We start from the raw sequence: 26,920 nt of genomic DNA, 5'->3' as shown, positions 1-26,920 counted from the left end.
CAATCATAGAATGTTTATTGAATCTTCTTTTTATAGACAACTGGACTCTGTTCTGAGTGATCTCACCCGGAATTCAGCAGAAGGTACAGAATATTTCAAAATGCTTGTGGACGTGTTTGCTCCTGAATTTCGCAGTGCAAAGAACATTCATCTCCGAAACTTCTACAGCATTGTTCCACCTCTGGTGTGTATTAATTAAACATGTTTTATTGCTGTGCTTATTGCTGATTGTATGTTATATTGTTAGACAGAGTACTGTAAGCACAATTTCTAGCTTGCTGACTCATTGAAAGATTATAAAGAAGTAAACAGTAAATGATGGTAGCTACTTCACTTTGCAAATGATTTTATTAAAGGTAACTTCAGTATTATAGTCATAGAAAGTAAAAAACTTTTATCGCCTTTATTGTCCCATGGATTTCCTTGTTCTTAAATTTTATATCTGCCTTCTTACGACCAATGTCCCAGTTATATTCATCAGTGCAACTAGTAAGAGGCTAAAAGGAAGGGTGCTGAGTTTAATATGTATTCCTAGGAAACAAGTGTCTTTATATATCAATATTTCCCAGTTCTTCTCTGTTAATGTGATTGTAAATCTGCAGTATGTCACTTTCCATCCTTTTATTATGGCACGTTGGTATTCAGTGTGGAGAGCCTGGCAACTGGTAGTTTATAGCGTGTTCTCCTGATTTATAAATAAATGTATTCTTTAGGGTAACGCTCACATTTTCCACCTTTTTCCAAACCATAAAACTTCACATAACACCTAATAACACGTGATCTAATTCTGAAACTTGGTGTCTAACCCCCCTCTCCCCCCTCCCCAGCCATAACCCTTAAAACCTGAACCTGAAAATCCTAACATTTCCCATAAACACTCCTGAGCCCCAACTACTCAGTTAAGCTCTTCAAACCCATAGTTCCTTTCATTATACCTTTAAAACTAATTGATCACTTTGCATTGCAGTTGGTGCAAAAAGTTGCCCTGTGCCAAACAGCAGAAGTGCTCTGAGACCGGTGGCAAAACCAAATTATTTGCATTTCTGTTGTTTTTCTGACAAGGCAATATATATGCCTACTAATTAATTATTATTATTTTTTTTTTTTACTTCTTTCAGACACTCAACTTTGTTGAGCATTCTATAAATTGCAAAGAGAAACTCAATAAGAAGAACAAAGTTGGTGCTGCCTTTACTGATGATGGATTTGCAATGGGTAAGCTGTACTTCTTTTTCCATGGTGAATGTGCTAAAGTCAGACTATACCTAAACATATATTTGGCAAGGACAGGTTTTTGATGTGTGTTGCTTTGCAGCTTCTGGGCTTTTGTCTTTGGTGAGCTAATATCCATATTTGCATGTATGTTGCATGCAGGTGTTGCATACATCTTGAAACTACTGGATCAGTACCAGGAATTTGACTCATTACACTGGTTCCAGTCTGTGAGAGAAAAGTACATGAAGGAGAAAAGAGCCGTTTCCAAACAACAGAATGTACAGTCTAATAATCAAGATGAAAAACTGCTCCAGACAATGAACTTAACACAGAAGAGGCTGGACATTTATCTCCAGGTACACTGTCTTTTGAAGCTCTATTCAAATAACATAATTAAAACACAAGGGTCCAACCAGTAATTGTTTAAAGTGTGTTGATTTGGGAGGGGGGCATTAATCCAACACTGGTTGTCCTCCTGGTGCCTGCACGCTACTTCAGATCCCCTGTAGGGCTTTCTGGAACCTGACATATATTTCATCCATCAACGGATGCATGAAAAGCAGACAAACGGTCTGCATGTATGAAAGGGGCTTAAGACGTCATAACATACAAATGATGATTACAAATACCGACCAGCCTCCCTTCGCAGCAGATCTCCTATTGTTTGCCAGCTCATGTGCCTCACTACTGGCAAGTCACTGTAATAGGTAGCCTTGGTATTTTTACATTAGGGAATAGGCCAGAGCATACCGTGGAGTTTGGTTGCTATTTTCTGGTAATGTCCTTCCTTTTAGGGGTCTGAAGGTGTAGCCACACTAAAGCCATACACACGATGAGATTATCGGACGTGTTTTTTTTTTTTTTGCATGGGTAGTCTCCATATCGGAAACGAATAGGTTACTAAAGTATGAAAATTCTCGTATGAGAGAATAAAAATTTGGAAGTGATGTAATGTATTTGTGTTGTATTTTCGGACTAAAACTATATTGAATAAACAAAAATTGTATGATCTGGTATCGTACGAGAAAAATTTTCATGTTTATTCCTTCTGGAAATTTCAGACGTAAGCGGTGTACTAACGATCAGAATATCATATAATCACTTAGAAAGCGGTATTTTTTGAACAATGTTCTGATCGTGTGTATGGGGTTTAAGAAGCAGTGTGCAAATGTTTTTTTCCATTTAAGTTTGCTTTTACACACTGTGGATTTCAACATAGTCTTTTTTTAATGTAGATCTAATCCTCTGTTTAATTTGTATAGGAGTTTGAACTACTTTACTTTTCGCTGAGTAGTGCAAGAATTTTCTTTAGAGCTGATAAAACGGCCGCTGAAGAAAACTTGGAGAAGAAAGAGAAGGAAGGTGAGTTAAAAAGGTGCTACTGAAGTTTTTTTTCTCATGTTTCGCCAGTCTCCAGGCAGACCTTTCAGAGTACAGAACCAACTCACAATGTAGTGTTTCTGAGTGAATGCTGTCCTTATGGTATGTAAGAGGTTTTGTGTGCTTGATTGGGAAGTTAATGGTTGCATTTTATTTTGCAATTCTTGGAAAGGAATGTTTAGGATTTTCATAATTGAATATAGGATGGAAATCAAACTATTTATATTGGACGCAGTAAAGTGTTACTAAACCCAGGACCCTACATTCACTATATCTGGTCTCCCACAGTAAATTGCAATTATTTTAGTAAATATAAACTGCAAATACCTTTTCTCATTAGCGGTATATAGCATTTTTATGACTTCTATGAGTGTCTGGTTAAAGCTAGGAGTAGTTTTCATTCTCCTCTGACTGTCCTATGAGGCTGCAGGAACCCAGACTCTCTGTCTGGACAGTGCTGATTGATTGGCCCTGTGCTGATCACATGCACCCTCCCAAGAAAAAAAATACTCTCTAGCAATATACACCAAACTGAGCATGTGCAGAGTGCCCCCAAGGCTCTGTTCTATCAGAAGATGGATTGGGAACTGTGGGAGAAGACTAGATCAAACAGCCTTTTTACACAATGGGGAGGATTAACCCAATAGGTTCCACGGTGCATGCTTTACTACATGTACAGAATGATTTTACTGTTATGGGTTTAGTAACACTTTAAATATCCACACTTATGGGGAGGCTGCACAAAATACATACATTTAAAACTTTAGGTTTTTTTCACTTCAAATCCAACTCTGTGTTGGTCCAAAAATTAAAAGCTGCTTGCCCCTCCCCCCAAACATGTGCAGTATAAGGCTAATGCTCATTTCATTCAGGGTGGCTCTAATAGGGAGGAGTACTTACCTTAATCCATGGTTTCAGGTTTTTCCACCTCCCTGGGTTTCAGTAGTTATGACTGAATATATAAAAAGTAAATGTGGCGCTAACTCAGAACAAATAAGTATCAATAAATTATAAATAATTGAAGTCCATAACTGTAATCCATTCAGTGAAAAAAAAAAAGTCCAAAAAATGTTGATACAAGGAGAAAAAAATTGCAATATTGATAGTAGAAGTGAGGCAATCAGGTGCAGGAAAAAACATAAATTCTTATATAAGGTCACACTTACTTCCACAATCCACCAGGAGTGTGTCCCAGCCTCTCACCTTAGGCAAAGACCCCAGAGGGTCTAGCAGCGCTTCTGGTAAATATAACCTTAATGGCAATCTCCACTCCTCACCTTGGAGCACCAAACTAGGTATATGGTGTACAGGCAGCAATTGGGAAAGTCACGTGATCAGTGACACAACGCGTCGGGTGAAGCCAGGTCACATCACTTTCGGTCGAGACCGGAATTTCTTGAATTGTATTGATACTGAATGTTCTGATTTCACATGTAAGTTGCTACTTTTAATAAATTATTTTATACAAAATTGCTGCACTATGGAGATCTCCTTTATTGTATATGACCCTTGAATGGAGGAGAGTGAGGAGGACGTACTTAGCACAGTGGGAGAGTACCATATACCTAATATCCCCAAGTGCTGCCTTTACACCATATACCTGGTTTGGTGCTCCGAGGGGAGGAGATTGCCATTAGCCACTTCAGCCTCGGAAGAATTTACCTCCTTCCTGACCAGAGCACTTTTTGCGATTCGGCACTGCGTTGCTTTAACTGACAATTGAAGGTGCGACGTTGCACCCAAACAAAATTGACGTCCTTTTTTTCCCACAAATAGAGCTTTCTTTTGATATTAGTTCGCCTCTGCGGTTTTTATTTTTTGCTCTATAAACAAAAAAAGAGCGACAATTTTGAAAAAAAACACAAAATGTTGTACTTTTTGCTATAATAAATATCCCAATTTTTTTGTAAAAAAAATTTTTTTTTTTCTCAGTTTAGGCCGAAATGTATTCTTCTACATATTTTTGGTAAAAAAAATCGCAATAAGCGTACATTGATTGATTTGCGCAAAAGTTATAGCGTCTACAAAATAGGGGATAGATTTATAGCATTTTCATTAGTATTATTATTTTTTTTTTACTTGGCATTAATACAGCGTGCTATAAAAATGCATTGATTACTGTAAAAATGTCACTGGCAGTGAAGGGGTTAACACTAGGGGGCGATCTAGGGATTAACTGTGTTCCCTGGGAGGTGATTCTAACTGAAGGGGGAGAGGAAGTGACGGATCGTGGTTCCTAGCTAATAGGAACACACGATCTGTCATTCCTGTCAGAACAGAACAGGGAAGTGTGTGTTTACACACACTCGTCCCTGTTCTGTGTCTCCTGCTCACGATCACTTATGGCCAACGGTCATCTCGACCATCGGCCAGGAGCATCGGCACCCCCACTGTGCAGCAGGGGCGTGTGCGCCTGCTATCCCACCGCGAGCCGACGTATAGCTACGACGGCTCGAGCAGGGGAGCCAACCTGCCGCAGTGTAACTGAATATACAGTATCTCACAAAAGTGAGTACACCCCTCACATTTTTGTAAATATTTTATTATATCTTTTCATGTGACAACACTGAAGAAATTACACTTTGTTACAATGTAAAGTAGTAAGTGTACAGCTTGCATAACAGTGTAAATTTGCTGTCCCCTCAAAATAGCTTAACACACAGCCATTAATGTCTAAACCGCTGGCAACAAAAGTGAGTACACCCCTAAGTGAAAATGTCAAAATTGGGCCCAAAGTGTCAATATTTTGTGTGGCCACCATTATTTTCCAGCACTGCCTTAACCCTCTTGGGCATGGAATTCACCAGAGCTTCACAGGTTGCCACTGAAGTCCTCTTCCACTCCTCTATGATGACATCATGGAGCTGGTCGATATTAGAGACCTTGCGCTCCTCCACCTTCCATTTGAGGAAGCCCCACAGATGCTCAATAGGGTTTAGGTCTGTAGACATGCTTGGCCAGTCCATCACCTTTACCCTCAACTTATTTAGCAAGGCAGTGGCCATCTTGGAGGTGTGTTTGGGTTTGTTATGTTGGAATACTGCCCTGCGGCCCAGTCTCCGAAGTGAGGGGGATTTTGCTCTGCTTCAGTATGTTACAGTACATGTTGGCATTCATGGTTCCCTCAGTGAACTGTAGCTCCCCAGTGGCGGCAGCACTCATGCAGCCCCAGACCATGACACTCCTACCACCATGCTTGACTGTAGGCAAGACACATTTGTCTTTGTACTCCTCACCTGGTTGCTGCCACACATGTTTGACACCATCTTAACCAAAAAAGTTTATCTTGGTCTCATCAGACCACAAGACATGGTTCCAGTAATCCATGTCCTTAGTCTGCTTGTCTTCAGCAAACTGTTTGCGGGCTTTCTTGTGCATCATCATTAGAAGAGGCTTCCTTATGGGATGACAGCCATGCAGACCAATTTGATGCAGTGTTCGATGTATGGTCTGAGCACTGACAGGCTGACCCCCCACCCCTTCAACCTCTACAGCAATGCTGGCAGCACTCATACGTCTATTTCCCAAAGACAACCTCTGGATATGACGCTGAACACGTGCACTCAACATCTTTGGTTGACCATGGTGAGGCCTGTTCTGAGTGGAACCTGTCCTGTTAAACCGCTGTATGGTCTTGGCCACTGTGTTGCAGCTCAGTTTCAGGGTCTTGGCAATCTTCTTATAGCCTTTATGTAGAGCAACAATTCTTTTTTTTTCACATCCTCAGAGAGTTCTTTGCCATGAGGGGCCATGTTGAACTTCCACTGACCAGTATGAGGGAGTGAGAGCGATAACACCAAATTTAACACACCTGCTCTCCATTCACACCTGAGACCTTGTAACACTAATGAGTCACATAACACGGGGGAGGAAAAATGGCTAATTGGGCCCAATTTGAACATTTTCAATTGGGGTGTATTCACTTTTGTTGCCAGTGGTTTAGACATTAATGGCTGTGTTTGAGTTATTTTGAGGGGACAGCAAATTTACACTGTTATACCAGCTGTACACTCACTACTTTACATTGTAGCAAAGTGTCATTTCAGTGTTGTCACATGAAAAAATAGAATAAAATATTTACAAAAATGTGAAGGGTGTACTCAGTTTTGTGAGGTACTGTATTTACCAGAAGTGCTACTAGACTCGCTGGGGTCTTTGCCTAAAGTACGAGGAGGGGGCACACTCCTGGTGCATTGTGGATGGTGGAAGCAAGTGTACAAGCACCTGATTGCCTCGCTTCTCCTATCAATATTTCAATACTTTTTTGCACTCTGTTTAAGTTATATTTTCTTTGCACCTGCACTTTTTTGTACTTGTATCAACATTCTTTGGACTATTTTTTCACTGAATGGATTACAGTTATGGACTTGATTCAATTACTTATTTAGGCTGTCTTCATATGTGTGTTATGTATTGATCAGTTTTTCACTATTGTTCATTTATTAGTTTTTTGTTAGCACCACATTTACTTTTTATATGTTCTGTTTGATGTGGGGACACTTTTTAATGTTGGCTGCCACTCCTTTAGTATTGTCATTTTTTTTTACTTTGGTTTGCGCATTTTTTTTTTTCTTTTATCCCTTTAATTAGTTGTTATGACTTGTCCCCCAAAGCTTCCCCTCTCCCCAATGTTATCACGTACAATGGAAGACTTTCAGTCACTACTGGTCATGCATTGTATGTGAAGGCACAAAGGCCCAATCACATTCTGCGATGGGAACAAAAGGAGACCAGAGAGACAGGTGCCATGAGCCTATAGATTAAGGTATTGTGAAATCTTTGCTGCCTTACAGTGTTACTCCAGCCACTGGAATCCTCATCCAACATTTCCTGGGAGTGTTGATGCATACTGTAGTTTCACCTCCTGTCAGCCGCAATGCCACCAGTATCTCTTCAGAGCCGTAGGGATGTACTAGTGACCTAGCAGAAGGAACCGCAGTTGGGGAGGCAGGCATATGAAACATATGAAAAAAGGTGTTTTTAAAGCTATGCCTCCATTCCTTAACACTGCTGTGGCTGCTGGAAGGTGTACCAATTTGCTCTATTTACATAATGACTCGAGTTTAAGGCACCCATGGCAACCAGAAGGTTGAGTCAGAAATGAGCAGCCAACACAAAAACTAGAGCGCAGGGAATTAAATATTAATGAGAATAGGAAGAATGTACAGCATATAGGCCTCAGGTGGAGTGTTTAAGATGGTGAACAGTGGATTTAAGGACTGCATGAATAACACAGCCTGACAAGCATTTGTTTGTTTTGTAGAGTCTTCTAAAGCAAACGACACAATTCCAAATAACTCCTCCGCCTCAGACTCCGTTATGAAGTGAAGGTGCTTCACAGCTCACCTCGGATCCCCAAGAATATCTCATCTCTTTGCTTGGATGCGTTAAATGCAAGAGACTGGAAGCAGACATTGCACTTCACACACAGCTCTGATCACTGTGATTCCCAGGAACATATAAAGTGTGTGCACAGTTATCCAGTGTCAACTGTGAAAGCCATTAGGCAGAGCTTGAAAATAGACTCCAGATATTTTGGGAAAAGTAATGGTGCGTTCTTACAGATTATAATGTAAACATCTCAGAATACAGGGATCCTAAGACTGGAACAACCACAGAAGTGAATCTTCTTAGTCAAATTCACATAAATGAAGTTACAGACGTATATATCTGAGAGAAGGTTATCAGTTTGTATATGTGTACATGTGCACTTTTTGTACATCAATTAAGTATTGTAAATGTCGTATCTTCATATGTAAAAATGTATAAAATATATACATTATTTCAACCTGCTAAAGTGTGCTCTTATTCTTAATGAGGTTGATTTACTAAAGGCAAATGTACTGTGCACTGCAAGTGTATTTGCTCAAGATCTGAGGGGAAGCTCTGTTCATTTCCATCATCCAAGCAAAAATGCTGCTTTTTATTTTCCTTGCATGTGATTTGAGTACTCTTTGCATAGTGAAGCTTTAACTCATTTACTATGCCCTGGAGCAAGTGCACAGTATATTTGCCTTTAGTAAATCAACCCTAATCTCTTTCGTAGTGTTGGAGCTCTGATTAATATAAGAGTTCCAACTAGAGCAACTCCAACCTTACCCAGGGCTGTCTTCCTTTGCTCCCAATGCTGATCCGAAACAAGAATGCAGATACATACATCTGACTTTTCATTTGCATGCTTGTTCTGGGCCAGTAAATCAATAAGTATTGAAGTCATGGGTTTTGTATACCAGCCTGGCAAGTAGCATTTTCAGAAAGCAGTCTGTACTACTATGCTATAGTTCCAAAAAGGTACAGCCATACGCCATTCCTTGAGAACTATATGTCCAACGTAAGGTAAGCTGATGGAATATAATTCGTATTGGTTTGACTTTGCGTACTGTAGTCTCCCTTCCTGCTGTGCATTGTAGATACTCAAAGTCAGCCCCAAAATTAGGGCTTGAAGTTGCCTGCAGCAAAGCTTTTCCTGTAATGGAACTGGTATTCCCAACAGGCTATTTGTGCATTGGACCACTGGTGACCTCACTGCCCCCTGGTAGTTTTGTGCAGGAGGAGGTCCTCATTCTAAAAATAGGAAGATTGCCTGCACCCCCCTGTCTCGCTCTACTGATCCTGTAACTTCTAGTTGCCTTGGAGGTCAAAATGTTACCAGTGATGTGGAGGCTACAGTGATATGTAATTGAATTTTAGCTCCCTGCAGGTTAATTTGTTGATACAAAAAAGCTCCTTCTAGGGCACAGGGGCCTGAGCAATGACAAAGGCATACTTTGTCACTCACACTTCAGCCAAGTAAACACTTAAGAGTACATCCTCCAAGAATCCAGGCTCTTATGTGCCAACATGTATAGGGAACACATGCCTTAAATGGGAGAAAGGTGCCATACTGATCTTTCCCCTGTAACTGCAGGATCCTATAATGTAATATGAATTTTGTAAGGTAACAAATGGGTCTTTCACTACTTTTTTGTGCATTAATAGCACACCATGATCATGTGGAGTTTAGCTTTCATACACACATTTCTTTATGAGGTAGAGATGTATGATTCATAATATGACACTCGGAAATAAAATAAGCAAGACCATCAAAATTTTATTTTATTAGTGCAAAAAGGACAGTGGGCTTAGATTCCAACAATATAATGTTCACCAATCCCTAAAGGGTTGCTGGATTATTAGAACTATGTACATATAACGGACATCTTCTGCATTGTTTCCACACTACTAAATTCCATTTTACAATAGACATACAGGATTTAAGACTTTTGAGACAGTAGAAATAATTGATTGAACATGACAGACACTTAAATGATTAGCTGGTTTATGAAAAACTCCAGTAAGGTATAAAAATAGAATACATCTTACAGTTATTGGTCATTGTTATTTACAAATCAATTTCTATGCATATTATAGTGCAGAAATGGCCAGCTGTATTCCCAACAAGTGCAGAATTATTATTCCTGGTATGAGAAATTTAGTGTACATTTAATGTGAAACTCAGGCATGTTTTTTTCTTTTTTAGGTTTGGATAGAATGGGAATGGTCAGATTATTATTTTTTTTATTGCTGGCTGCAGTCTCCTCTTGGTCTTACCCTTATCTGTGACAGCCATTTACAGGGTGTCACTGGAACAGACAGTCAATGTGAGGCAAGCTACCCAATTGGAAGACAGACAGCAGTCCAAAAACACTTTAGTGCTAAACCCAGGGATCTTCTTTCTTCACAATTCTTTCCAAAATGCCCATCAAGTGTGCAGCCCTCCTGCAGCTAGGCAATCCTTAGACCCAACTGCAAAAACACAGAGAAGGGTGCGACCACCTTATGCATTACCATAGCCACATTTTATTTGATCCACACACGAAAGTTAAAACATCAAGCAACACAAATCTGCTCCAGCTGGAACGTAGTACAGTTCAGCCTGGGAACAAATGGTTGAACAGCTGATGCGTTTCGGGGGTCATGCCCCCTTCCTCATTTGTTCCCAGGACAAACTGTATTGCGTTCCAGCTGGAGCAGATGTGTTGCTTGATGATTTAACTTGCATGTGAGTATCCATTTGTCTATGGTAATGCACGAGGGGATCGTGCCTTCCTGTGTGTTTCTCTGGACAATATTTAATTTGTCTAGTGACCAGAAGTCATTCCAGCTGGGTATATGGGCAGCAAAGACGTTCTAACCATTCCCCACTCCATATCCAACACTTTGCATAAATTTTGGGCAAGTTACTGTTTAACATGAACCTGACAATTCTAGGCAACTGAAACTGAGCATATGAAAGAAAATTCTAAGGGAGGTGGTTGACTTAATAGAGAAGTATGGACTTTATACTCACCTAGGTGGATACAGCATCAATCTGATGCTGCCTCTTTCCCCCGCCAGGTATAAACTGAGCAATCTAACACCACTGATTGGTTTGTTCTCCCCCTTCTGCTCTGAGCAGAGAAACGTGACTGTCAGTCTCCAGGTTCCTGCTCTACCCCCTCCAGTGCTCACTGGAGCGCTGGGCTGTGGAGGGGTTGGGGGCAGGTGGATCCCTACCATATGGTTCTTTCCCAAGCCTGTACTAGTGGAGTGACATCAGCCAACAGCTGACTTTAGCCCGCTGTTGGCTGAAAACAGGTCACAGGAGTGCAGAATGAACTGCACTCCTGTGACCTACAGGAGAAGTACAGCCAAAATAGCTTTCTCCTTTAAGTGAAAACTGCAAAGTGTAAAACAAGCAGATCCAGAGATAAGGGTGGCTGAATTTACATAAAAATCAACTTGTAAATATTGAGTTATGCTCCAACATCTCCAGTGAAAGTAAAAAAAATCCAGTTTTTTGGGTCATCCCCAGAAAAAAAGTGTAGAGAATCTTCCAATGGGGACAATAGTTCTGGTGACAACCAGGGAGTCCCTCACGTTGGAGGCATTTCTCACTTCCTGTTTTGGCTCAGGTCAAAGGGAAATCTCCCCAAGGGGACCTATGGCAAAAAAAAAAACAACTGACAGGCTTTTTTAAACCTCCCTTATGCTATCTAAAATGGAAAATAATGTTTTGCCTTCTAGCTCCACATTAGGAATGATTAGATACAAATCACAGCATATTTTAGAACCAAGAATACTTCCTTTGATTGATAAAGCAGATTTAACCCTGTATTCAATAAAGAGTGTCAATTCTAAAGAGCAGTATCCCATAGAAACCACTCAGAATTCATCCTGCTGAAGTCAGATCAGGACAAGATGAATTCAGACTGGCTGCAAATACTTTTGTTGCACTTATAAATTGGCATTTTAAGGAAATGAGGTCAAACGATCTATAATTTGATAATAAACATATATAAAACAAACAAAAACATGTCACATGAAGATGGCCCTCATAAAGAGCCCCAGAAACCAACAATTACTGTTTGCACAAGGCAAAGTGGTCTGCTTGAGCTGCTAATACCAAAATAAACACAAATACATTTCTTAATATCATATATATCATTTCCCATAGAATGAACGAATAATGACTTTATTGAGGATTACATCTAAATATTATCCACATGCACTTTTTTTTTTTTTTTTATTTGGTTTTAGTGTGTTGTCAGGAGAGATGCTTTTTAAAAGGAGAAGACCGTTATTTAATAATCAAGCATTCCAAAGCTACAATATTGTGATGTATATGTTGTTAAGGAAATGAAACTGCAAAGAGATACAAAGATGAGTCATTTGTTTTCTGCCTGTTTACCTCTGGCCTTGCACGATCCCCTATGTAAAGCTATTAAGAGTCATACACATGAATCATCTCTATTGAGTTATTGTTTCATGGTACACTCAGGTACTCGAATTAGGTTGCCTGCCCACTTGCAGGCAGAAAAAAATGTAAACACTGGAGTGGGGTCATTTACGAGTGCTCAGAGTGAATACACATGAAAACCTGTATTGGGTATCATGTGTGGCCTTCACCAATGACTCAAGAGAGAATTGGATACATTGATTAATATTTCAAACAAAATATATAAAATTGTATGGTGCTGAAATAGACACAATGGGGGTTATTTACTAAAGGAAAATCCACTTTGCACTGCAAGCGCATTTGGAAGTGCAGTCGCTGTAGATCCGAGGGGGACATGCAAGGAAAATTAAAAACAGCATTTTAGCTTGCACATGATTGGATGATAAAATCAGCAGAGCTTCCCCTTGGATGTGCAGTTGCTCTCAATCTTAGTGCACTTGCAGTGCAAAGTGGATTTGCCTTTCGTAAATAACCCCCAGTATACGCTTCATATGACCAGACCTCAGGGAATCACATTGGCTTTAGCATCAGTGTTTACCATTAATGAGGAGGTCTGCAGCACATTTAAGGTAAAGAAAACATTTGATACCATGTAGGTGGATCCATTTTAGCTTTACAGTATTATTTATTGTCTTGTCAAAAGTACTCAAAGCTCTGATGTGCCGCTACATAAACAAAATACCCAAAATTCATGAAATGATTGAGCCCAAGTTCACATTGGAGTGATTTGATGTGCCAAATATGCAGCAATTCTGACAATGGCACTGTCTGAATCGGTGCGATGCTGCACCGATTCTCAAAAGTAGTTTCTGTACTACTTTTGGCGACTTCATGGTGCGATTTACATAGACATCTGTGCCACAACCTGCACAGATGTCTCTGAAATTGCCCCGTCGCCCCCGCAACCCCCCCCCCCCCCCTCCCCCGAAGTCGGGACTGACCTTACATGATTTCATTCCCGCTGTCAGTGTGAACCTAGGCTCAAAGTAATAGGGCAGATATTATAGGATCATATAGCTGGCATGCAAAGAGAAATGGGCACAAGTGTTAATTTTTGGGTATTTTTTCAGAAAGGAGTGGTTTAAGAAAAAAAATGCTGCATCATCTCTTCAAAATGATAAACAGGACTACAACAATTGGGAAAAAAAAAATCTCTACCTTATGCTCCTGGAAAGGTCACTGTCATTTATACCCTATTCATATTCTATATGTAAACATTCATAACCTTCTTACTGATGAGGTTAAAAAAAGAACGCACATCCAAAATTTGCACTTAAGGTTTATTGGGCTGTAAGGAAGCAGGGCCATCGAGTACACAAATATTCATGGTGGACAGCACTTCGTATTGTATATATAGATCAACAAATACTTGGAGCTCACAATGGCTACCTCCTATACACATGAAAAGATCAAAACAGGAGATTATGAATTACGGGCATATCACACCTATTGTGTGCAAATCTACATTTCATGCCATAGACTCACACACAACAGATAAAATAATCCATCAGCTCCTGGAATCTTTTCATGCATAGCAGCCTTCTAGTTAGTCTACCTCTGAATAAAATGTGTACAGTGCTGATACCTTGAGGCTATGGGAAGACTGCGCAGTACCAGCTGAGCACCACTCACCCTGTGAGGAGCAATACTCAGATTAAACCACAAACATGGTATCTGAGCATAAAATGATTATGGTATTAACTGATCATAAATTAACTATTGATAAGGCTAGTCTTGCTGGGATCATTTTGTGTGGCTTACATTATTAGTCTAATTCAATTGGTCTGCTGACCCCTCCAGATTTACAATACAGACTTTGTCAAAACTGTTATACAATCTCTAATGTTGATAATTGAAAATTACCCTCAGCAGAAAAAAAAAAGTGTTTCAACACCGTGGAATCTAGACATTTTACCAACAATCAAAGCAGCCTTGAGAATGTATAGAAGGATTTCAGAGATGCTGTTTAAGCTTCAGATTCAAGTCCTTCTTCACATGGTTGAATTTCCTCACTGTCTTCTGATTGGACATTCAGAAGAACAAACTTGCCATCATTCGAAAGGGGAACTGACGACATAAGTTGTGCCAATGCTTCTGGGTCCTACCAAGAAAATACTGTTAAATCACAACTTATACAAACTGAAAACAGGATTTCCATCCATAACACAATTATAGTAAGCTCCTTCCTGTATATGTAGTTTGTACAGTTATGCAAAACTGTAAAATGCACAGAGCCTTAGCTATTGTGAGCTGTAGTCCAATAGTCACACTGTTATAGCATATGCATATCCCATAGTCTGAAGTAGAATGGAGTTTTGCATACCGCATGGACAGACTGTTTCCAAATCTGTCAGCCACACCTTTCAATACTTGACCACATAAAACCAAATGCTCTTGGCATCTTATGATCTCCAATCCAGTCACACCATTTCGTTTATACATGGGTTTCATTGTCATGTACTGATATGGAATTTACAGGCAAGTCAAAATTACGCTGATCTTAATCATAAAACTACAGGATACAGGCAGCTTCTTCATACACCATGGGATGTCCCCAAGTAATCAATACAAGGATGGGCACCCACTAGACAAATGTAACTGTGCCAACAAGCTCAAACAACAACAGGGATCCAGTTCAGAGTGTGGTTGCAAGAATGGCCAAAAGTTGCATCTGCAGTGGATTTGACATCCACCTGGTAAAACATTTTGAAAAGGTATGAACAGAAGACCATACAGAGCTGTACGACAGAGGCTTGGTGCCTAAAAAAAAGGTCCAGGATGCGCCAACAGATCTTCTGCAGTGGGTGCATAATAGCACAAGAGGATGTTTTTGTTGTTGAGCATAAGCTGTTGTATTCAAATTCCTTATCCATTGTGCAAAGGGATTTTTGAAGCAGGGGTCTGAGGGTGTGAGGTACCGAGGAAAGAACAAACAGGGAATCTGTTTGTCTAATGGAAACAGTGGCTTTTCTCTACACTAGTCACAAGGATGGCAGGACAATGTCCTCATTGAGATGGAACATTAAAGCCACCTTCAGAGGACAGGATAGTCTAGACCAGGGGTATCAAACTGGTGCTCCTCCAGCTGCTGCGGAATGCCTCATGGGACTTTTAGTTCCGCAAAAGCTGGAGGGCCGCCATTTTGAGACCCCAGGTCTAGACTCTAGAGCAGGGATATGCAATTAGCGGACCTCCAGCTGTTGCAGAACTACCATTCCCACAAGGCACTCTGAAAGCCACAAGCATGACACCCAGAGGTAGAGGCATGATGGGACTTGTAGTTTAGCAACAGCTGGAGGTCCGCTAATTGCATATCCCTGCTCTAGAGTCTAGACCTGGGGTCTCAAAATGGCGGCCCTCCAGCTTTTGCGGAACTACAAGTCCCATGAGGCATTGCAAGGCTGACAGTTACAAGCAGGACTGATGGGACTTGTAGTTTCGCAACAGCTGGAGGGCCACAGGTTGGGCACCCATGCTCTAGAGCAGGGGTAGGCAACGTTGTATCTCCAGCTGTTTTGAAACTACAAGTCCCATGAGACATTGCAAGACCCTAACAATCACAGGCATGACTCCTAGAGGCAGAGGCATGATGGGATTTGTAGTTTCACCACAGCTGGAGGGCCAAGGTTGCCTAGAGCATAATACAACCTTGTCATTGTGAAGTATGAGGAAGGTCTCTTTACAGAAAAGGACCACCAGTTTCTTTACAGAAAAGGGCCACCAACTCTGTCAGAGTCACATATGACAGAGTTGGTGGCCACCAGAAAGGCGATTTTGCTGGCAATAATCCTGAAGGGGATATCCCCAATGGGTTCAAAAGGTGGTTTCTGCAAGAGCTATATTCTGGTCATGTTTGCAGGAAGGCCAGAATGCGAGGCACAGAGGAATGAACTGACTGCCTTTACACCAGGTGAAGTAAGAATTCCAGGTATGATAATACATCTTCCTGGAAATAGCTTTTCTAATTTCAGAAAGGTATGAATCACAGACTCAGAGACCCCTGTTATCCCTTAAGACCTGGGTTTCAAAAACCATGCCGGTAAAGCCACAGACTGTGAAGAAGGGTTGAATAGAGGGCCTTGAAACAACAGATGTGGCCTGAAGGGGAGAGGCCAGGGGTCTTCTGCAAAAAGTCGGGTATGTTTGTGTACCAGATTCTTCTGGACCAGTTCTGTGTCAGAAGAATCACCCATCTTCCTCTTTGGTGGAGAAGGCATAGATTAGCCTGAACTGAGACCAGGGGATACCTAGAGCATCCAAGTCCAGAGCTAGAGGAACCTTGGTTCTTGATACAAGGTCCACATCCAAAGTTCCCAATTTTTGACATAACAGCTCCAACTCATCTAGATAAAGAGACCCCCTCCCCCTGGTCCAAACAGTGACATATGGGATAATCCGTCTGCCATTTGTCCACTCCTGGAATGTAGACTTCAGAAATTGCTGGACAGTGAGTTTCTGTCCACAAAAGAATCTGATTTGCTTCCTGCCAGGCTCCCCTTCCCCCATTGATGGTTGATTTATGCATCTGTGGTGGCATTGTCTGACTGCACCTAAACTAGGTCCCTTTAGAAGGGGGTCCAGTGCTGGAGGGACAGCCCGACAAGCTCTGAGCTCGAAGACATAGTCTTGACCATGTTTCCTGAACTGTCAAGGATTGGAAGATTCCTCCCCAGCCTGACAGCCTTGCATCTGTTGTAAGAACTTTTCGATTGTAGGGAAGGAAACATTTTTCCTCTGTTAGAAGTGAAATGGTGATCCACCAGAACAAGGAATTTCTTGTTCGGGAATATAGAAAGATGGATAAATCCATGGAAAAAGCATTATCTGAAGGCTTGAAGCAGCTGAATTGTCTTTCGATATCTGCTGAGAGTCACAGGGGAGGAGAGGGTCACCAAGATAGCCTGTCATCTGAATGCCCTGAGGTCTGAGAATCTTTTTTTGGGTGTAGGAGCACTGAACCTTATCGTTATGTTATAATGTGAGAGGCTGCTCCCCAGCAACTGTGGTGTCTTGCTGGGCCCAAATTAATAAAGTGCTAAAAGAATGGGAGCAGCACATTAGCTTGCACAGTCCTTTAACACCTGGATTGAAATTGCTGTGGCTGAGTTCTGAGTATGCAAGGATGCTAAGATCTTTGTGATCACCCGGCAGCAGAGGACAAACCGGAGGGCAAAGCAATATACTGGAAGTAGTCATTCATGGGTACAGGAAAATGGTCATCTTGGATGTCCAAGGATGCTATGTGTCCCTCTCGTCTTGGAGAGGCAACTACTGACTCCATATAAAGTTTTGGAATGTGAAGGAATTTTAGGTCCAGTATAGCAGATACCTCTGTTGAGATTTGGTATCATGAACAGGTTTGAGTAGAATCTTTTGAACCTGTCTTGGTACTGGTACAATGACTCCCTGGGGGACAAGATGTGGTTCAGGGCCTTTTGAAAATCTGACTGTCCTTGGAAAATTTTAGGTTGATTTGAAAGAAGAAAGCTTTGAGGGGATAGAATCTTAAACTCTAGCTTGTACTTTTTTTAAACCACCTACAGGTATGGGACATCTGTGATCCAGAGAGATGCAAACTAACAGATGTCCCACCATTCCTACTTGTGACTTGTTTGATGAACTGGTCACATGCCTCACTAAATACATATCTTCCTTGAAAGGGCATACGTGTGAGGCCCATCTTACAGACAGCTTCTGCTGTCCTACCCTGTAGCCATAGGATTATGTGCATTATCGATATTTGTCTCATGATGTGTTCCAGGCCATCTACACAGAAAACAAGAGTAAAAGGCTGTTGTAATTGCTGCAACAGCACAATCCTGAAAGGCAAGGTCATGTTGGTTAGTCATTGTCCTATTCCAGTTAACTGCAGTTTGAGATACAGAAATAGTGACAACAGCTGGTTCCTGGGCCTGCTACGTTATAGAGAACTTTTAAGAGCATCTCAAATTTTCTGTCAGCAGAATCTTTAAAAGACGGAACATCTTCAATAACTAAACTGAGATCTTTGTTTAGGACAGAGACAACCACAGGATTAGCTCACTTTTTTGGAAAACTCATTTTCCACTGGGTAGGGTTCAGCAAAGATTTTTGAAGGAGTGAGAATACTTTCAGGAGTGACTCCACGATAGAGCGCACATTTTATCTCTTTATGAAAAGGGAACTGATTTGTATGTTTCTTTGTGCCCAAAGGGGCATGGCAAGACAGGTGAGCCAACCTGCACAACGCCAAGGCTTTTATGGACAGAAGAAATTAGCTTTTAAACATTAGCAAGCATGTTGCATGAAACTCCCCCTTCAATGTATTGACAGTGTGGGGGGAGAGAAATCATCTGCAGCTACCTCCAACACTGCCTTAACATCCTCTTCATTCCCGTCTAATTCAGCATCCTCTAGGACTGACATCAGGATCTAACTCTTGTTGACAAACTTGAGTAGAAGAGTTTTTGGACTCTGGGCGAAGATGGCTGAATAAAGGTAGCAATTTGTCCTGGAAATTGTGACATGGATGCAGAGAATTCTTCTTCTTGTTGTGTGAGCTAAAATAAGATGCTGAGTGGCATAAAGCCAGTTCCAGCTCTGGTGCAAGGGTTGCCTCATCTGAGGTTGAGCAGACCTTTGGCAGAGTGAATGTTAGCCTGCTGTTTAGAATTGGCTCCCTTTCACCTGGTCTCAAACATAGCTACAAGTGAGGGTATTCCCTGTGGGCTACTCACAGAGTAGAGTTTGGGAGATAGGATAAGCATGTCTGCTAGGAGTATGCTGTAACCCATGAGTAGACAGTCCTGCAAGGAAATCCTTGTGCCCAAAGCTTACGCAGAAGCGCTTGAGTACTTTATAAGGTCTCCAGGTGGAAGTGGCATTAAAGTGTGCAACCAGTGGGTGTGTTGTAACACCTAGTCATCCCCGTGTGACTGAGCTCTGAGTGGTTGAATTTTAGTGCCAAGTTTGAAAAGTTTACACTGCAAAGTGAATACATTCCCTTGTTTTACACAGTGATAAGTCAGAGACACAGGGTGACCCTGTCTTACCTGTGCATGACGCTGGACTGTATATAAAGTCTGGGCTTCACCTGTCATGGTGAGCATACCACAGAGGGGTCTCCAGGGACTGTGTTCCAAAAAAGCACTACCCTGAACATATATAGCACTCTGCGGCTAACTTAATACACTGCACCAAGTGCCAAGGGGAGCAGAATCCAGTGCCCAAAGCAAGATTACAGGCTGTACCCACAGTGTGGGATTTGCATATGGCTCCCAAGGTTTTACCATGGTTATACTAATCTAGATACACTGCTTCTTTGTAGAGAGTAGAAGACAGTGAGGTGTTGACTGAAGAATCAGAAAAGGTCCATCTCCAGCCACTAGCAAAAAAACTGATTTACAAAGTGGGATAGGGTTATAAGGGAGCATGTCCTCAAAAGCTTGCCATTGTCCAATCACCGGAGGGTACGAGCCTATATCCCATTATGTGTGAATAAGTTGCCTGTGTCCTGTAATGTAAACTGTTTCTGTAACTGCTTAAAAAAAGTGTTAGCTAGAGTTCAGCTTTAATTTGTTAGTCAAGTCCATCTACCACTACACTCTCCCCAGTCTAACAATGCTGCTCTCCAAAGGTGTCACCATTGCTTCTCCAGTGGAGTGAATACACACTAAGACAGAAAGCAAGTTACAGACCATATCACCAGTTGAAAATAAAGGGGAAACATTTTTAAAAATTATAATAATGCAGCAGCCACAGTTAAAGTTTGATAAACTGCAATGTATCATATTTTTTTTTGTTTTGGGGTTTAATACCACTTAAAGTCTCCTGATGCAATCATGTGTGCCCAAGGCTTGCCAAATCTTCCATTTACTTGCTATTTTATAAAGCCTTAATGGTTAATTAGACTAATGCCCTGTACACACGGGCGAACTTTTCGGCAACAAAGGTCCGACAGTCTTTCTGACGGACTTTCAAACGAACGGACTTGCCTACACACGATCACACCAAAGTCCGACGGATTCGTACGTGATGATGTACGACCGGACTAAAATAAGGAAGTTCACAGCCAGTAGCCAATAGTTGCCCTGGCCTCGGTTTTAGCCCATCAGACTAGCATACAGATGAGCGGATTTTTCAATAGGAACTAGGTCCGGCGGAGTTCCGACGTAAATATTTGAAACATGTTCCAAATCCAAAGTCTGTCAGATTTTCGACAGAAACAGTCCGCTGAAGGTCCGATGAAGTCTACACACGCTCGGATTGTCCCCCGGATTTGGTCCGTCGGACCAGTCCAGTCGAAGAGTCCTCTCGTGTGTACAGGGCATTAGTCAGTTCCATGTCTGCACCATACAAAAATGGTTTCACAACTGTGTTCAATCCATTCATATGATGTGACAAGCTCATGCCAAGTGTAGCTACCTTTTAATCACGTTTTTGCAGAGGACAAGTTTTGATAATGTAACTTTATGAAGTATTAAATATTGCTTTCTATCCCAGAGAAAAATTTTGAAAATATGACCTAGCTCATTCCTGGTTGTCACTCTCATCCCCTGGCTTAAGTAGACTCAGAATTACTTTCCTAGAACCTGTATTCACATCAGGTGACCTAGCATCACCTGCTACATACTTGTTGCAGTGAGGGTATCCCCCTGTGGGGAAGCCGAGCTAAGTGCTTCCATAGACACATCTGGCGCGGCTTGGCCCCGCCGCCCACTATCTGCTCACTGGATTTGACTGACAGCAGCAGGATTCAATGGCTCCCGCTGCTCTCAGCAAAGTCTGTGAGACCACGAAGAGAGGGAGAGAAAACCTGCAGATGGATACAGCACTGGATGGATACAGGAGTCAGGTAAGTGTTAGGGATGGGGGAACAGATAGTGGAAGGGTTTTTTTTACACTAATGCATTAACCACTTAAGGACCGAGCCTCTTTTTTAGATGTGTTGTTTACAAGTTAAAAACAGTTTTATTTGCTAGAAAATTACTTAGAACCCCCAAACATTATACATTTTTTTCTAACACCCTAGAGAATAAAATGGCGGTTGTTGCAATACTTTGTCACCGTATTTGCGCAGCAGTCTTACAAGCAACTTTTTTTTGAAAAAATACACTTTTTTGAATTTAAAAATAAGACAACAGTAAAATTAGCCCAATTTTTTTTATATTGTGAAAGAGAACGTTATGCCGAGTAAATGGATACCCAACATGTCACGCTTCAAAATTGTGCCCGCTCGTGGAATCGCGACAAACTTTTACCCTTAAAAATCTCCATAGGCGACATTTAAAAAATTCTACAGGTTGCATGTTTTGCATTACAGAGGAGGTCTAGGGCTAGAAATATTGCTCTTGCACTACCGATCACAGTGATACCTCACATGTGTGGTTTGAACACCATTTTCATATGCAGGCGTTACTCACGTATGCGTTCGCTTCTGCACGCGAGCTCGGCGGGACGGGGCGCCTTTAAAAAAAAATTATTTTTTTTTCTTATTTATTTTACCTTTTATTTTTTATTTTTACAACGTTTAAAAAAAATAAATTGTGTCACTTGTATTCCTATTACAAGGAATGTAAACATCCCTTGTAATAGAAAAAAAGCATGACAGGACCTTTTAAATATGAGATCTGGGGTCAAAAAGAGCTCAGATCTCATATTTGCACTAAAACGCATAAAAAAAAAAAAAAAAAAAAAAAAAAGTTGTCATTTAAAAAAATGAAAAAAAAGGCCCTTTAAGAGCTATGGGTGGAAGTGACATTTTCACGTCGCTTCCACCCTGCAGTGTCATGGAGACGGGTGGGGGCCATCTTCCCCTCGTCTCCATGCACAGCCACGGGAAGGATCCGACTGCCGCCGCCGCTGCCGGTGGCTCCGGTAAGCGGTGGAGGGCACCGGACCGCAGCAGGAGGGGGGGGGTCCTCTCCAGCCGCCGATAAAAGTGATCTTGCAGCGAATCCGCCGCAGAGACCACTTTTATCTTGTAGCGGACCGCCGGCAGAACGAGGCGATACCGGGGTTATGGCAGCTAGCTGCTGCTATAACAACGATATCCGTCCTCAACGTAGGACGAATAACGTCGTGCAGCGATCCGGAAATGGTTAAGCAAAAAAAAAAAAAAACTGTAGGCCAGGTACACACAGGCCAAATGTCGGGAGTCATTTGCCAGTTAAAAAAAAAAAAACAGCCAATGTGTATTGCCGGTTGAGCATGCTGGAAAACCAGCAGCTGACCGACTCCCGATCAGCGCTCTCAGCCAATGGCGGAAAGTGCTGCTGATCGGAGTGTTCTGGCAGGGGGGGCGTCCCCCTGTCAGAACACAACAGCTCAGCGGGGGAGATCGCTGTACTAATGTTGGTTGGTTAGTACAGCGGCTCCGACTGGAGCTTTTTTTTCCATGCAACCCAGCTAAAACACACTAAGGCCCGCTTCACACAAGTGCGATGCCAGACATCACATGTGATTCGCACCGCATTGCTGTTCAGATCACATGCGATGTCTGTGCGATGCGATTTCGCATCACATTCGCACCAAAATGGTGCAGGACCCTTTTTTTGTCCACACTGGAATGGGATCACATGGGTGTTCACACTTATGCGATCCGATTTCTGCACCATTTCACAGTTCGCGCTGCAAACCGCTCTGGGGGTGTCATTAATCTTGTATTGACACCCGCAGTGGTTCGCAGATCTCAGTGTGAACCACTGTGCCATTCAGGTGTGATGTGGGAACCCGCACTGGATTCGCAGGGTTCTCGCATCGCACCAGTGTCAACAGGCACTAACTGTTATGCCACGTACACACGGTCGGATGTTCGATGGGAGCCCGTTGTCGGAAATTCCGACCGTGTGTAGGCTCCATTGGACATTTTCCGTCGGAATTTCCGACAAACAAAATTTGAGATCTGGATCTCAAATTTTCCGACAACAAAATCCGTTCTCGTAAATTCCGATCGTGTGTACACAATTCCGATGCACAAAGTTCCACGCATGCTCGGAATCAAGCAGAAGAGCTGCACTGGCTATTTAACTTCATTTTTCTCGGCTCGTCCTATGTGTTGTACGTCACCGCGTTCTTGCCGTTCGGAATTTCCGACACCATTTGTGTGACCGTGTGTATGCAAGACAAGTTTGAGCCAACATCCGTCGGAAAAAAAATATGTTTTTTTTTTTGTCTGCAAATCCGATCGCGTGTACGCGGCATTAGTGTGTATCTGGCTTTAGACTTTAGAACCACTTTATAGTATTGTACCTATCTTAATTCTAAAGCTAATCTTAATCCATGTAGTTAAAAAAAAAAAAGCAATCTTACCTTTTCTGCAGCAGAAATTTCTTTTCCAAAACTGATTGAGAAACAAATCTGTGGAAAACAAACATATATTATAACCCTATTCAGGACTTGACATAGGCACACATTAAAGTTGTGTGGTAAGATACTGAAGCGTTGCTAGGTGTATGGGTGAATACTAATGAGAAAAACACAAAACAGCTGCACCATTTAAAATGATCTTAAGCATTAAAGGATATATAATTCTTGAGCAATGGTGCGCTTGTTGTATGTAGTGTACATAAAGTGAAATGTGAATAAATAAATCTCAAACAATTGATACATAGGATTAAGAGCTCAATTTGACCCAAGGGGGGTTGCCTCCCAAGATGAGCAGGCATTGCAGCCGGTGATGGAAGTGGTGGCACGGATCACATAATCAACTATTATATTCTGTGGAGCACTTTATTAACATTCTTTTTATATTGACTGTCTTTCTTATATTGATTTTTATATTGACTTGTTTTGTATCAATTGTTGGAAATTTATTTATTCACACATTAAAGTTGCTATTACGCAGCATAAAATACTCCTAATACATTGTAGAGAGTGTAAACTTGGGTTTTCAAGGTTGGACCAGTCTCTCTCAGTACGTGCTACAGATCCCAGTCACAGTCAACTGGTCACATTAGCAATGACTAAGTGGTTAGCACTTCCTCCTAGCAGCACTATGGTTGTCGGTTCGAATCCCAACCATGACACTACCTGCCTTGAGTTTGCATGTTCTCCCTGTGCCTGCGTGGGTTTCCTCCCACACTCCAAAAACATGTGGGTAGATTTATTGGCTCCTGTCCAAATTGGCCCTAGCATGTATATGTATGAATGTGAGTTGGGAAACAATGTGAATGTATAATATATGTGTAAATCGCTGCGTAAATTGATGGCTCTATACAAAAACTAAATAAATAAATAAATGTCTGAATATGGTGGACAGTTTTGTTTGGATGTCTTTTACCCCCTGAATAAGTTGCACAGGAATGTCTCTCCAGATTTATACCAGTCTATCACTATCAGTAAGTCTGTGCCTGCAATGTCTGATAATCTGTGGCCACAGCCTACAGTATGTCCATCAGTCAGTCTTGCAAGCAATTATGCACAAAGCTTGTAGTTGACGTCTCAATGAAACCCAATGTCATCATTATAATATGACAGCAGATGGCACATTAGACCACATACTATAAAATATGAAGTCATTCACAGTTAAAGAAGGCACTTCAGTGACCAGATTTCACTTTAACAAATCAAGATGACTTAAGGTCAATTATGATCGTTTGCTGAGAGTTATCATCTATTAGTGTAGTGTAGAATTTTAGATTAACCACCATGTAGCCTGTTTCTCCCTTTTTACTAACAATCAGTGATGGGTTGTCTGGTACCCAAGGTTAGGAGGCCAGAGTGCACCCCCCTTCTCTGACTTCTCTAATTCAACACTACAAAATGTAACACAAACTTAAAACAGAAAAGAAAGCCAAGAGAAGGGAATGAAAGAATAAATAAAAATGATAAGGAATAAACTAAAATTTTGACTACAAATTTTACAGTCAAAAACTCATTAAGGCTCCATGCACACTGGCTTAAAAAGCGTTGCTTCTGCAGGAGTTTTGTGTTCTGCCTGTAGAAGCAGCTCAATGTTATCCTATGTGTTCATACACATTAGGATGATTACAGGCATATTTTGAGCTCAACATTTACAGGCAGAAAAAAAAAATCCTTTTGAACTGCGTTTCAGATTGGAGCTCACTGGCAGCAATAACGTAAAACTCTAACTTGTCTGAACTTTGTACAAAAAATGCTCTATATGAGCGTTTTTTTTACTCCCAAGAGAACAGACGTTTTATTAGGCCCAGTGTGCATGTTAACTGCAAAATTTTTCTGTAATTTGCCCCTTTTATAAAAAGGCACTGAAATCATGTTTTTGGTACAAACACTTTTTTAAAAAAAATTTGGTGCTACAAAAGAACAAATGCAAATTTAAAGTGGAACTAAACCCATTGATTTAACTGTTTCACAAAACAGTTCCATTCAGGACCAATTCACATGGATTTGCGCTAAAATGTATGTATATTTCTATCTATTTTAGTCGCCTTTTAATGCACACAGACATCTGTTAACATACATTTTGCATTTTAGCGCAACACAACACAACGTCATGGTGTGAATAGGACACATTGGAAATTATTGTTTTTCAGATGTCCTTCATTTGATCTGTGTTTTATAGCTGTGCTAAAACACACTGGTGTAAATTGACCCTCATCAAGGCTTCTGCTCTCAACCAAACTGTCAAGCTATCAAATGGCTGGTGTCATAACTGATCACTAGTGTTGAGCGAATGGTTCGGCCTGAGCTTGGCTGTTCGCCCCGTTCGGGAAACACCCAAATTTTCAGGGTGTTCGCACTGCATTCTGTGCCCTGATTTGGCAAAGCTTTGGCGAATCAGGGAGCAGTAAAAGCTGGTTGTTAAGGAGCGGGGCCAGGTTTGTGGGGTCACAGGAGGGTCCCCCAGGTGACGTTGCCAAGTGGCCCTGCCCTTACCTATATAAGAACAGCAAAGGAGGCATTTGGCGGTCAGGCGTCAATGAAGGCGGAGCGTTTTTTCTTTGTTCTTTTTCAGGAGCGTCAGGCGGCGTGATTGACGATAGATTTACATCTGATGATACTTTTTATTTTTAGTAAAGGAAGTGTCAAAATATGGCCTCTGTGTTTTAATTAATTTTTGACACTTTTTTGGTTTATGGGTAGGGGTACATAGTACACCATACTCATTCACATAGAGGGGGGGCAGGATCTGGGGGCCCCCTTGTCAAACGGGGCTTCTAGATTCCGATAAGCCGCCTTGCCCGCAGACCCCCACAACCACAGCCCAGGGTTGTGGGGAAGAGACCCATGTCCCCATCAACATGAGGCAAGGTGCTTTGGGGTGGGGGGGCTGCCCAAAAGCACCCCATGATGAAGGCATGTAGCTTAATATGGTTCAGGGGGGGCGCTCCCCACCCCCTGACCTGCCAGGGTGCGTGCTCAGATAAGGGCCTGGTATAGCCTGGGGGAGGGGGACCCCACAATGTTTTATTTTGTTTTTTTTCAATAGCCGGGTGTCGGCAATTGCAACCGGTCAATTCAAATGTGATTTGACTAGTTTTTTTTTCTTTAGACATGTCATTTTTGCTGCTGCATGTTCTATGCATGATACATAAACACCACGTTACAGGCAGACTAAAGGGACCCCCCCCAGGCACTATATTTAAAGGAATTTTTAAATTTTTATTG

General features: G+C 41.6%; 2 protein-coding genes across 4 annotated transcripts in view; one reads left to right on the top strand and one right to left on the bottom strand.

Moving 5' to 3' along the window:
* The window catches only part of WASHC4 (WASH complex subunit 4), a 115,438-nt gene extending 104,523 nt beyond the window's left edge, over positions 1 to 10,915 (top strand). Inside the window, exons 29-33 of one of the 2 annotated variants that reach the window (XM_073620278.1) lie at positions 37 to 184; positions 1,119 to 1,215; positions 1,375 to 1,571; positions 2,478 to 2,577; positions 7,859 to 10,915. In XM_073620278.1, coding sequence (XP_073476379.1) covers positions 37 to 184; positions 1,119 to 1,215; positions 1,375 to 1,571; positions 2,478 to 2,577; positions 7,859 to 7,923 — 607 coding nt within the window. In that variant the 3' untranslated portion in view covers positions 7,924 to 10,915. Of the gene's footprint in view, positions 1 to 36; positions 185 to 1,118; positions 1,216 to 1,374; positions 1,572 to 2,477; positions 2,591 to 7,858 lie in introns of both variants that reach the window. The other variant, XM_073620279.1, reaches the window with a different exon arrangement.
* APPL2 (adaptor protein, phosphotyrosine interacting with PH domain and leucine zipper 2) overlaps positions 9,666 to 26,920 on the bottom strand; it is a 151,111-nt gene continuing 133,856 nt past the window's right edge. For both annotated transcript variants that reach the window (XM_073620281.1, XM_073620282.1), the window contains exons 20-21: positions 23,642 to 23,689; positions 9,666 to 14,453 (exon numbers count right to left, since the gene is read on the bottom strand). In XM_073620281.1, coding sequence (XP_073476382.1) covers positions 14,319 to 14,453; positions 23,642 to 23,689 — 183 coding nt within the window. In that variant the 3' untranslated portion in view covers positions 9,666 to 14,318. The remainder of the gene's footprint in view (positions 14,454 to 23,641; positions 23,690 to 26,920) is intronic.

Source organism: Aquarana catesbeiana, linkage group LG03 (genome assembly GCF_042186555.1).
Source record: "Aquarana catesbeiana isolate 2022-GZ linkage group LG03, ASM4218655v1, whole genome shotgun sequence".
NCBI lineage: Eukaryota > Metazoa > Chordata > Amphibia > Anura > Ranidae > Aquarana > Aquarana catesbeiana.
Note: the sequence above shows the minus strand (reverse complement) of the source record. Positions and strands in the feature narration are given on the sequence as shown.